This window comes from Anolis sagrei, chromosome X, assembly GCF_037176765.1.
Source record: "Anolis sagrei isolate rAnoSag1 chromosome X, rAnoSag1.mat, whole genome shotgun sequence".
Taxonomy (NCBI): domain Eukaryota; kingdom Metazoa; phylum Chordata; class Lepidosauria; order Squamata; family Dactyloidae; genus Anolis; species Anolis sagrei.
Window position 1 is genome coordinate 79577082 of NC_090034.1, and position 13723 is coordinate 79590804.

At 42.7% G+C, this 13723-nt stretch overlaps 1 protein-coding gene across 1 annotated transcript in view; it reads right to left on the reverse strand.

Annotated features, from left to right (window-relative positions):
• ASAP3 (ArfGAP with SH3 domain, ankyrin repeat and PH domain 3) overlaps positions 1-13723 on the reverse strand; it is a 113360-nt gene that overhangs the window by 69917 nt on the left and 29720 nt on the right. The window contains exons 2-3 of the mRNA XM_060784246.2: positions 12479-12551; positions 5310-5455 (exon numbers count right to left, since the gene is read on the reverse strand). Of these exons, the coding sequence (XP_060640229.2) occupies positions 5310-5455; positions 12479-12551 (219 nt within the window). The remainder of the gene's footprint in view (positions 1-5309; positions 5456-12478; positions 12552-13723) is intronic.

The window sequence follows — 13723 nt, forward strand, 5'->3', positions numbered from 1 at the left end:
TTATATTCCAGGCACATTGAAAACATGAGATGTAGCCAGAGAAAATTGATAACCAAAATTTATGATAAATTATTAGAATGGGCTACTGAAATCGAAGTTATAAAAAATTGTATGATCAGGTGGGCAGAAAATTTAAGATCTATTCATCTGAGAGAATGGGAAATAATATGGAATACGAAATTAAAATATACATACGCGATGGATCTAAGAGAAAATTGGTTCAAAATGTTCCATAGATGGTATGCTACACTCAAAAAGTTAGGTTTAATGTATAAAAATATGGATAAAAAATGTTGGCGGTGTCATGAGGTTGACGGTAGTTTTTTTCATATGTGGTGGACATGTAACAAAGCCCAAGAGTTTTCGAAGAATATACATGAAGAATCACAAAAAATATTGAGAATTTCATTCCCAAGAAAACCAGAGTACTATCTACTAAATATTACTGACTTAGATATTACCCTGGACCTAAATAAAGACATTTTATTCACTTACATTACAACTGCTGCAAGGATACTATTGGCAAAGATTTGGAAAACGAATAGAATACCAGAAGTAGAAGACTGGATAAATAAGATTCAAGAAATTAAAGATATGGACAAATTAACTTTTTTTTAAAGAAAAAAAGCCCAATAAGAGAGACAGATTTGTCATTTTTTGAAAAATATTTAATAGAAAAGAGGCAGGAAAAGAACAATTGAGAATGTTCCCTTGTGGGATGAGTATGATAGTAGTATTGATAAAACCTTATAGTGCCTCTTTCTAGTTGTATGAATTAAGAAAAGTCCCCAGAAGGGATTAGAAGAGATGAAAATAATCCAATGAGGAACCAAATATTATAGGCGAAGACACAGAATGGAAGTCAAAGAGGTTTTTTTCTCTTCTTTTGAAAACCTTGGGCATTGCTGCACTCTGCGCATGCACTGCAGTGTATCCCTACACCAACGTGGCTGGAAAAATGATGGAAAACTTCTGGCAAATGTCCCGTTGTTCTGGATTGTTCCAGATTAACGTGGAAGATTGCTCTGGGGCAAAAAAGCCACATGGAGACTCTTAGAAAAGTAACCCTCTTATACTCTGGATTAAATGCCTGTATAGAAGCGCCTTAAGTTGTGATGAGTCTGTTCTTCTCTGTATTGGTATTATAACAAAGATCACACTTTTATTGAGGGTTGTGTTTTGCCTGTAACAGAGCATAATGTGCAGCAAGGCCTTTCCCAAGATGAATCATAGAATCAAAGAGTTGGAAGAGACCTCATGGGCCATCCAGTCCAACCCCCTGCCAAGAAGAAGGAATATTGCATTCAAATCACAACTGACAGATGACCATCCAGCCTCTGTTTAAAAGCTTCCAAAGAAGGAGCCTCTACCACACTCCGGGGCAGAGAGTTCCACTGCTGAATGGCTCTCACAGTCAGGAAGTTCTTCCTCATGTTCAGATGGAATCTCCTCTCTTGTAGTTTGAAGCCATTGTTCCGCGTCCTAGTCTCCAAGGAAGCAGAAAATAAGCTTGCTCCCTCCTCCCTGTGGCTTCCTCCCACATATTTATACATGGCTATCTTATCTCCTCTCAGCCTTCTCTTCTTCAGGCTAAACATGCCCAACTCCTTAAGCCGCTCCTCATAGGGCTTGTTCTCCAGACCCTTTATTGTTTTAGTCACCCTCCTCTGGACACATTCCAGCTTGTCCATATCTCTCTTGAATTGTGTTCTCCATGTATTTAGACTATAAATTCATTCTTGTGATAGTTGAGTTTATGGGAGGTCAGAAAAGTTAGCAAACTTTCTTCGAAACTAAATATTTGATAGACTCAATTCCACTTCAATGGATGTATGAGGACACAGGCTATTGTTCATGAAATCTTGTGCCATAAAGCAAATGTATTCAGCTTCCAACTACATTCAGTCACAAACCTGGAACACAAACAAAGGAGCACACCTCTCCTTATGTACAGCATTTTCTGCAGAGTTTTCTCTCGTGAGTCAAAGACAATATTGACATTAAAAATGACAATACAGGTGAATGTGTGAGCCATGTTGAGATCTTGATATCTGGGTTGTTGTAGGTTTTTTGGGTTGTACGACCATGTTCTAGAAGCATTCTCTCCTGACTTTCGCCTGCATCTATGGCAAGCATCCTCAGAGGTTGTGACTTCACCACCTCTGAGGATGCCTGCCATAGATGCAGACGAAACTTCTAGAACATGGACATACAGCCCGAAAAACGTACAGCAACCCAGTGATTCTGGCCATGAAAGCTTTCGACAATACATCTTGAGATCTGCTGGGGAGGCCCTTCTCTCTGTCCCATCATCATCACAGGTGCGGTTGGTGGGGAAGAGTGAGAGGGCCCTCTCGTTGATGCCTCCCTCGCTCTGGAATGCCCTCCCTATAGTGATGAGATTAGCTCCAAATCTCCAAACCTTCCATTTGAGCCTAAAAAACATGGCTATTTACACGGGCCTTTGACCTGGAGTAATGTACTATGGTCATGTGATGACGTCGACCGTTGTTATTTGACACTTTAGTTTGTGTCTGAAGACCCACAAGTATGTCTGTATTTTAGAATTTTTAATTTTTAATTGTATTGATTGATGTTGTCCATTGTTTGTATCCAGTCAAATTGTATATTGATTTGATGATTTGTTGTTGTTCATTTGTTCAGTTGCTTCCAACTCTTCATGACCTCATGGATCAGCCCATGCCGGAGCGCCCTCGCGTTTGTCACCTCCCCCAGCTCCTTCAGAGTAAAGCCAGTCACATCAAGGATACCATCCATCCATCTTGCCCTTGGTCGGTCCCTCTTCCTTTTTCCTTCCATTTTCCCCAGCATAATAGTCTTCTCTAAGCTTTCCTATATTCTCATGATGTGGCCAAAGCACTTCATCTTTGCCTCTACTACCTTTCCCTCCAATGAGCAGTCAGGCTTTATTTCCTGATGTATGGACTGGTTGGATCTTCTTGTGGTCCAAGGCACTCTCAGAACTTTCCTCCAACACCACAGTTCAAAAACATCTCTCTTCCTTCGCTCAGCCTTCCCTATGGTCCAGCTCTCACATCCGTAGGTGACTATGGGGAATACCATTGCTTTTACTATGCGGATCTTCATTGCCAGTTTGATGTCTCTACTCTTCAATATTTGATCGCGATTGGTCATTGCTCTCCTCCCAAGAAGTAAACGTCTTCTGACTTCTTGGCTGCATTCTGCGTCTGCAGTAATCTTTGCACTAGAAATAAAAGTCTGTCACTGCCTCCATGTTTTCTCCCTCAATTTGCCAGTTATCAATCATTCTTATTTATTTATTTATTTATTTACTTTGCTTATATACCGCTGTATCTCAAGCCCGAAGGCGACTCACAGCGGTTCACAAACAGTAAAAACAGTAGAAACAGCAGTGGTTCCATTCTTGTTGCCATACTCTTGGTTTTTTTATGTTTAACTGCAACCCAGCTTTTGCACTTTCTTCTTTCACCTTGATTAGAAGGCTCCTCAGCTCCTCCTCGCTTTCGGCCATCAAAGTGGTATCATAGTAAGATACAGAGATCAAAAATACCACAATTAGTCTTCAGGTCTGGGTCACTGTGAGTTTTCTGGGCTGTATGGCCATGTTTCAGAAGCACTGTCTCCTGACGTTTCACCCACATGTATGACAGGCATTGATGATGGATCACTCTAACAACTCCCCTCTCCACCAAAGTCAACATGGACACCGAAATACAACACCGCCTGAACTCTGCGAGTGCAGCATTTTTTCAAATGAAGCAGAGAGAGTTTGAGGGCTGGGACATCCTTAGAGATACCAAGGTACTTGTTTATAAAGCTATTGTCCTCCCAACCCTGCTGTATGCCTGCAACGTAGACAGTCTACAGGCGTCACATGCAACTTCTGGAACAATTCCATCAATGCTGCCTCCGGAATATCTCTTGGGAAGACAGGCAGACAAATGTCAGCATGCTGGAAGAAGCAAAGACCACCAGCATTGAAGCGATGGTCCTCCGCCATCAACTCCACTGGACCGGCCACGTTGTTCGGATGCATGACCACCATCTCCCAAAGCAGTTGCTCTACTCCGAACTCAAAGATGGAAAATGGAATTTTGGTGGGCAGGAAAAGAGATTTAAAGATGGGCTCAACGCGAACCTTAAAAACTCTGGCATAGGCACTGAGAACGGAGAAGCCCTGGCCTGTGAGCACTGCAGCTGGAGGTCAGTTGTGACCAGCAGTGCTGCAGAATTTGAAGAGGCACGAATGGAGGGTGAAAGAGAGAAACGTGCCAAGAGGAAGGTGCATCAAGCCAACCCTGACTGGGGCCGCCTTCCACCTGGAAACCAATGCCCTCACTGCAGGAGAAGATGCAGAGCAAGAATAGGGCTCCATAGTCACCAACGGACCCACCCTGGAGGATTATCCTACTCGGACAACGAGGGATCGCCTAAGTAGTAAGTTTTCTCCCTCTATCTGCCAGTTATCAATCATTCCGGTTGCCATAATCTTTGTTTTTTTGATGCTTAGCTGCAACCCAGCTTTTGCGCTTTCTTCTTTCATCTTGATTAGAAGGCTCCTCAGCTCCTCCTAGCTTTCAGCCATCAAAGTGGTATCATCTGCATATCTACAGTTGTTAATGTTTCTTCCAGCAATTTTCACCCCAGCCTTGGATTTGTCAAGTCCCGCACATCCAATGATGTGTTCTGCATACAAGTTGAATAGGTCAGGTGAGAGTATACAACCCTGCCATATGCCTTTCCTAATCTTGAAGCAGTCTGCTTTTCCATGGTCTGTTTTTACTGTTGCTACTTAGTTATTGTACAGATTCCTAAGTAGAAAGGCAAAGTGATTTGTTCTCCCCAGAGCACCAAGAAGAGTATGAGATTGGTCCTCAAATCCTCATTGACTAATGAATCTCACTCTCACCCTGATCAAACTCGCAGGGCTGCCATGACAAGAAAAGTGAAAAGAAAAGGGGCGAGTACTCAATCCTAGCTTAATGAAGAATACAAATGTAACTCATAAATAAAATAATAGATGAATCTGTTTTCCAAGCATAGTATCCAGGAAGGCGGGGGGGGGGGGGATTGCCATTGTACACATCCTAACCAATACTATTAAAATCCCCTATGTTAGTATAGCCTGGAAAAGTTACCCAAAAAACATCAACTTGCAGAATTCCTCCAATGGGTTATAAGATATTGGAAACTCTAGTTCAAGACATTGACTGTTTCCAGTGTCTGCTGGTAAAATCGAACACACAGCCAAATTTGAATCGAGAAAAATACAGACCCATGAAATCCCCATCTTTAAGTTGCCTTACCAGGTTTTTGAAAAGTGCGGTCACTTCCCTGGTGAAGACGGCTAGATTCAGGAAGCCCGTGGAAAGCTCGTGATTGTTCTGAGAAAGGTGGTTGTTTCCTAAGTTCTCCAGCATTTCACTGTATTGTTCTTCATTCTCCACATGCGCTAAGAAAAACGACACCAGGAAAAAAGAGAGTCCACATCTTCACACTGGTCTCCATATAAATGAATTGCAGGTAGGCTGTTAGGAATTTATTTATTTATTTATTTACTACGCTTATATACCGCAATTCTCAGCCTACTGGCGACTCATTGCGGTGTACAACATAGAAAAAAGGTGCAAAATACAACATAAAATAAAATAATCCACAGTACATAATTGAATTGTGCTGGCTTTGGCCTATAAAGCCTTAAACCAGTGTTTCTCAACCTTCCCAATACTGTGACCCCTTAATACGGTTCCTCATGTTGTGGTGACCCCCAACTATAACATTTTCGTTGCTACTTCATAACCGTAATTTTGCTACTGTTATGAATTGTAAATATTCGATATGCAGGATGTATTTTAATTCGCTGGACCAAATTTGGCACAAATATTCAATATACCCACAGGGTTGGGGAGGACTGATTTTGTCATTTGGGAGTTGTAGTTGCTGGGATTTATAATTCACCTACAATCAAAGAGAATTCTCAACTCCACCAATGATTGAATTGAACCAAAATTGGCACACAGAACTCCCATGACCAACAGAAAATACTGGAAGGATTTGGTGGGCATTGACCATGGGTTTGGGAGTTGTAATTCACCTACATCCAGAGAGCACTGTGGAGTCAAACAATGATGGATCTGAATCAATCTTGACATGAATACTCAATATACCCAAATGCGGACACTGGTGCAGTTTGGGGAAATAGACCTTGACATTTGGGAGTTGTAGTCACTGGGATGTATAGTCCACCTACAATTAAAGAGCATTCTGAACCCTACCCATGATAGAATTGGGTCAAACTTCCCACACAGAACCCCAATGTCCAACAGAAAATACAGTGTTTTCTGATAGTCTTTGGCAACCCCTCTGACAACCCCCTTGCGACCCTCTTAGGGGTCCCGACCCCCAGGTTGAGAAACACTGCCCTAAACGGCCCCGGCCCAATTTACCTGTCCGAACGCATCTCCCCCTATGAACCACCACAGAGATTAAGATCTTCTGGGAAGCCCCTGCTCTCGGTCCCACCACCATCACAGGTGCGTTTGGCGAGGACAAGAGACAGGGCCATCTCAATAATTGCCCCTCGGCTATGGAACTCCCTTCCTAATGAGATCAGGTCAGCCCCCTCTCTCTTGTCCTTTAGAAGGATGATAAAAACATGGCTGTGGGGCCGAGCCTTTGGGACTGTGCAATGAGGCAGCGATAGGAACCCTTAGTATGCCAACCAAATTCGATATGGTTGTTGAGACAGTTTTAACTAGTGAATTTTAACATCAAGGTAAGTGATTTTAATGCTTTTGTATGTGGATGGTCAAATACAGGGGTCCCCAAACTATGGCCCGCGGGTCGTATGCGGCCCGCCAAGGGCATTTGTCCAGCCCGCGCGGCCTGGCCTGGCCACATCCACCCGGCGCCGCTCCGCCAATTGCGGACACCCTCTGCTCCGGCCGCTCTGCCTGTGTGGGAGGGAGAAGCCTCCCAGGTGGGTCCTCTGCAGAGGAGAGCGGCTGGAGCAGAGGGTGTCTGCAATTGGCGGAGCGGCGCTGGGTGGGCGTGGCCAGGGAACGCCAGCGTTTTGGAGTTGCAGTTCACTGAAGGCAGGTGAACTACAACTCCAAAACTCAAGGTCAATGCCCACTAAACCCAGTATTTTCTGTTGTTCATGGGAGTTCTGTGTGCCAAGACTGGTTCAATTCCATCATTGGTGGAGTTCAGAATGCTCTTTGATTGAACTATAAATCCCAGCAAATACAACCCCCAAATGCCACCAGTGTTCACATTTGGACATATTGAGTATCAGTGCCAGGTTTGGTCCAGATCTATCATTGAGTCCATAGTGATTTATGGAGGCAGGTGAACTACAACTCCAAAACCAAAGGACACTGCCCACCAAACCCTTCCAGTATTTTCTGTTGGTCATGGGAGAACTGTGTGCCAAGTTTGGTTCAATTCCATCGTTGGTGGGGTTGAGAATGCTCTTTGATTGTAGGTGAACTATAAATCCCAGCAACTACAACTCCCAAATGTCAAGATTCTATTTTCCCCAAACTCCACCAGTGTTCAGATTTGGGCATATTGAGTATTTGTGCCAAGTTTGATCCCGATCCGTCATTATTTGAGTCTACAATGATCTCTGAATGTAGGTGAACTACAACTCCAAAACGAAAGGACACTGCCCACCAAACCCTTCCAGTATTTTCAGTTGGTCATGGGAGAAATGTGTGCCAAGTTTGGTTCAATTCCATCGTTGGTGGGGTTCAAAATGCTCTGTGATTATAGTTGAACTATAAATCCCAGCAACTACAACTCCCAAATGACAAAATCATTTTTTGTGTGTGAAGGACATACATTGGGTTGTTAGGTGTCTTGTGTCCAAAATTGGTGTCAATTCGTCCAGTGGTTTTTGAGTTCTGTTAATCCAACAACGAACATTACATTTTTATTTATATAGAAGTGTGAGTTTTTGTTTTTTGATTTTTTGGGGGGGGGGGGGTTGCACTGCAAATAATATATGTGCAGAGTGCATAGGAATTCATTCAATTTTTTTTTCAAATTATAATCCGGCCCTCCAACAGTTTGCGGGACTGTGACTCGGCCCTCTGTTCAAAAAGTTTGGGGACCCCTGGTCTAATATGTTTCGGCATTGAATGTTTGCCGTTTATATGTTGTGGTCCGCCCTGAGTCCCCTTCAGGTAAGAAGGGCGGAATATAAATGCTTCCCTGGAGGGAAGGCCAAAGTTGCCCCATGACTGGGCTAAGTGATCTAGCACACTACATGTCTTCTTAAGCAACAACACAGATATAATGATTATGCCTTAATTTAAAAGAGATCCTTAGACAACATTCTTGCCGCATAATATATTCATTTTCCCGTCAGTAGATTATGCAAGACTCAACTCAGCCGAGTGCTACATCAAAGCCTGTTATTTGCTGCTGGCTACAAGCAACTTCCAATGTGACCGTAAGATATATCTACACATTGCTGAGAAGGAAGTGGCTGTCAAGGAATGTTTAGAAACAGTACAGCTGCTTTGAGGAAGCAAGTACAGGCATTCTGGTGCATGGGAAAGTTTGATAACAGGAGGGTGTCTAACCTAAAAATGAAAAGAACAGCAGAATTGCTCAGAAATTGTGACCCAGGGGAAAAAAACTGAAGTAGACATATGGAGAAATTGTTTTTTATATATACTAGTCATCCCCTGCCACGTGTTGCTGTGGCCCAGTCTGTGTATATGTGTTTTGTGTGTGTGTGTGTATATATGTGTGTGTGTGTGTGTGTGTGTGTGTGTATATATATATATATATATATATATATATATATATATCTGTGTATATGTGTGTGTTTGCATATATATATATGTGGGTGTATATATGTGTGTGTATATATATGTGTGTATATATTTGTGTGTTTGTATGTGTACATGCATATTGTGTATATGTGTGTATATATTTGTGTATATATGTGTGTTTGCTTATATATGTGTGTGCATATGTGTGTGTATATATTTGTATATTTGTGTGTTTATATGTGTACATGCATATTGTGTATATGTGTGTATATATTTGTGTATATATGTGTGTTTACATATATATATATATGGGTGTATATATGTGTGTGTATATATTTGTGTATTTATATGTGTACATACATATTGTGTATATGTGTGTGCTTGTCTATATGCGTATTTGTGTGTATATATGTATGTATGTGGATATATGTGTGTGTGTGTGTGCTTGTGTATATGTATATTTGTATGTATATGTATGTGTGTAATGTGTGTATTGTGTGTTTGTACCTGTGTATGTATGAATGTGTGCATGTGCATATGTATTTGAGTGTATGTGTATATGTATATATGGTGTATTTTGGGGGGTTTTAAGTCTGGTCTGCTGGGGTTTTGTATGTGTGTGTGTGTGTGTTTATGGGTGATGGACACTCGTTGGACTGTTAGGTGTGTTGTGTCCAAATTTCGTGTCAATTCGTTCAGTGGTTTTTGAGTTCTGTTAATACCACAAATTAACATTACATTTTTATACATCTATCTATCTATCTATCTATCTATCTATCTATCTATCTATCTATGGGGTATGCGATTTTTTTGTTAATTGTCGTAAGTCATCAAATTCATTAAATTCGTACTTATGATGCAATATCTGACACATGGCTGTGGCCTGTGCCAAAAACTTAAAAATTGAAACTTGCCCAATACATTTTCATTTTCATTTTGTAAATCTCTGAAACCTCCCAAAATCAGTTTCCTGTGCAGCTCAAGGAAGCAAAGCAAAGCCAAAAAGGAAAGCAGCAGGAAGGAAGCAGAGTTTGCTGGCAAAGAGACGGAGAAAGCACAGGATTCTGGGAAATGTAGTTCGGGATGGAGAGGAGCCCTATGCCAGATAATGCAAATGGCCTTGCCCTGAACTACATTTCCCAGAATTCTCCTCAGCATCAGAAAGCCCCAATCAGAAGAGGGGAGAGGTGTGTCCCTCCATTGAAGAGGCCAGCCAGAGTTCCAATTAATGAATGGATCTTCAAAGAGGAGGACTTGCTGAGACTTCTAGGAAGTCAATCTCTGTGCTTGGATGGGAAGAAATCCCTCAATGGAAGTTCTATTGGTTAATATGAGAGAGAGAAAGAGACTTTCAATGAGATAGCTGTTGTGGCTTAAAAAAAACAATTTTGTCAAAGCTTTAAAAAAAAATCCCTAAAATCAGTAGATGTATGAATATTTTTGAAAGTTGGGGGAATTGAATTGGATAACTGTTTTATTTTATTTTTTTTAAATGTTGTGTATAAAAACTTTGAAAATTCTCCAAAAATCGATGGATAAGTGAAACGTCCTGAAACTTGATGGGCTCATAGTGGTAAGTGTGTTCAACCATTGTTGCAAGTTTCCCCCTAATTGATGAAAAAATATTTTAAAACTCATGACAAAATTAGGGGGCACTGGCTTTTTATTTTTAAAATGATGTTAGTGAAAATTTTGTTACTATAACGAGAGTTATTACTTTTTCGTATAGTAATTGTGCAAGTGGGGAAACTTTTTTCTCCCTCATTTTTACAGCTATTGAATTTGATACAACTTACGGTGACTAACGAAAAAAATGCACATCCCTAATATATATAGGCAGGCTTGTTATACTGGATAACAAACTTCAGGCAAAGTTTGTATGTCCACCTCAAGACACTACCATTCCGTTAAGATCACTCCTTCAATAGTTGGACATGGTGCAAGACTGTTTCCAAAGCTTGGAAAGGTTGGTTTGGACAACATAATACAGCAAAAATAGTCCAATATACAACATATGCATGCCAAAATAGTCCAATATACAACATATTAGTACAAAAATAGTCCACTACCCCACATATTAGTGCAGCATTTCTCAACCTGGGGGTCGCAACCCCTCGAGGGGTCGCCTGGCCATTTCAGAGGGGTCGCGAGGTTGCCTCCTTCGGCCCCGCCCCCTCTGACTCCCGAAATAGCGGCCAGGCCCCGGGACCACCCTCTTCTCGCCCCCTTCAATGCCTCCGCTGCTGGTGGAAGCCTCGAAAAACGGCGAGGGGAGCGTGGAGCAGCAGGAGTAGTGAGGATTGCCTTCACCCTTCTCTGGGATCTTCTTCCTCCTCCTCTTCATTTGGGGACCTCCAAACGGAGAGGAGGAGGGGGAAGACCCTGGAAGAGAAGGAGGACAAGCCTCGCTGCTTCTGCCGCCCTGTGCCACCCTCTTCTTGCCCCCTTCGAGCCCTCCGCCTCTGGTGGAAGTCTCGAAAAGGGTAAGAGGAGCGTGAGGCAGCAAGAGCAGCGAGGCTTGCACTCACCCTTCTCCTCTGGGCTCTTCCTCCTCCTCCTCTCCATTTGGGGATCTCCAAACGGAAAGGAGGAGGGGGAAGACCCTGGAAGAGAAGGAGGACAAGCCTCACTGCTTCTGCCGCCCTGTGCCACCATCTTCTCGCCTCCTTCGAGGCCTCTGCCGCTGGTGGAAGCCTCGAAAAGGGTGAGAGGAGCGTGAGGCAGGAAGAGCAGCAAGGCTTGCACTCGCCCTTCTCGTCTGGGCTCTTCCTCTTCCTCCTCTCCGTTTGGGGACCTCCAGTATTTTCTGTTGGTCATGTGGGTTCTCTGTGCCAAGTTTGGTCCAGTTCTGTAATTTGTGGGGGGTCTCAGTGGTCTGTGGAAGTCACAGCTGAATCAGTTGAAGGTACTGCAAATCCCATCATCCATTGTCCATACTCCCCCAAACATATTGTTTTTGTGATTCATCACTATGCTTTAATTAGGTTCAATTTGTAACAATTAAAATACATCCTGCACATCAGATATTTACGTTATGATTCATAGCTAAAGATAAAGGTTGTCCCCTGACATTAAGTCCAGTCATGTCTGACTCTGGGGTGTGGTGTGCATCTCCATTTCTAAGCCGAAGAGCCAGCGTTGTCCATAGACACCTCCAAGGTCATGTGGCCAGCATGAACGCACGGAGCGCCGTTACCATCCCGCCGGAGCGGTACCTATTGATCTACTCACATTTGCATGTTTTCAAACTGCTAGGTTGGCAGAAGCTAGATTCATAACAGTTGTGAAATTACAGTTCTAAAGTAGCAATGACAATAATGAAAATAATTTAATGGTTGGGGGTCACCATAACATGAGGAACTGTATTTAGGGAACTGTATTTAGGGGTCACGGCTTTGGTAAGGTTGAGAACCACTGTATTAGTGCAAAAATAGTCCAATATACAGCACATTAGTGCAAAAATAGTATAAAACTCCAGCCCTTTGTGAATCCAGTACAGTAGTCTACGGCAATAGATTCCTAGCAGTTCAAAAGTGTTTCCAAACATCTCTGGACCTGTCTTTTAATCACTAGGTACAGAATTGCATTCCTTCTCCTGGCAGTAGCCCAATGAAATGCCCATTCCTCACAGGTCCTTCTGCCCCATCTCCTTCACTGTCATGTGGAAGCATACAGAGTTATTCACTTACTGAGTCCAGAAGCGTGGATTGCTTTCACATATTTCCTGATCCGCTGGAGAATGGCTTGGTCTCCATCCAAACTCTGCAAAAAAAGAAAACATAGTGGTTGATTGCGGTGGAGGAGAAAGGAGGGGGTTTGCCAGGCCACACAGAGGCCCTTTGAAGCTCTTGCGTTTGGCAGATGAGCAAAGCAGCTGCCAAGATTCCCAAAACTGGAATGGGCATATCCCAGGATGGGGGAAGAGAGAGAGGGCTTAAAAGTGCTTAAATTGCAAAGAGTAGAAAATGAGGAGTGGCTCCATGCCCAGCTCTTCCTTTGATGTAGCTTGGTGGCAAAGCATACATTTTGCATACTATGCGCATGGAGACAACCATAGGATTTGTGGCAGCAGATAATGAGAAACCCCCATTCTGTCTGTGGTATTGGAAAGCAACTGCAGCCCGAAGGGGAGAGTTTGGTAATGCCAAACTCTCATCACCCAGAGAGTTTTCCCCAATGCTTTCTTTAATCCTGGAGAGAAATGGGTAGTGGGTGGCCCTTAAGGAGTTCTGTCCTTGGCCCAATATAGGTCAATCTATATAAATAAAAATGTAATGTTCGTTTGTGGGATTAACATAACTCAAAAACCACTGGACAAATTGACACAAAATTTGGACACTACACCCCAAACAGACCAAGGAGTGACTATCAGTCATAAACGCCTCCCAAAAAATAGCGTATAGGACTTAAAAACTCAAAAAAGCTAAATGACGATACAGCACATGCACGAAAACGACAGCTCCCAGCATCCCCTAGACCAGGCTCTTTAGTGGTGGAGGATGCTCCAAATGCACTGCTTCCAAGTTGCAAGGTTTCTTGGATTTCTTGGAGAGCATCCCAATCCATGCATATTTCCAGTTTCCTATTCCTGGGCTGTAACTCCCAGCTATCTTCCAGATAGATAATATATATAGATTAGATAGAGATAGATAATAGGTAGACAGATCAATCAGGAGGACTGCTGGGAGTTACAGTCCAAAAAGAGGTAGAGAAGGAAGGAAAGGGAGAAAGAAAGAGGGAGGGGAAGGAAGGAAAGAGGTAGAGAAGGAAGGAAGGAAGGAAAGAAAAAAAGGAGAGATTGTGTGTTGAGGCCTTGACCTTTGTAAGCCGCATCGAGTCCTTCGGGAGATGCTAGCGGGGTACAAATAAAGTTTAATAATAATAATAATAATAATAATAATAATAAGTTACAAGCTGGGTAGATGCGGGGAATG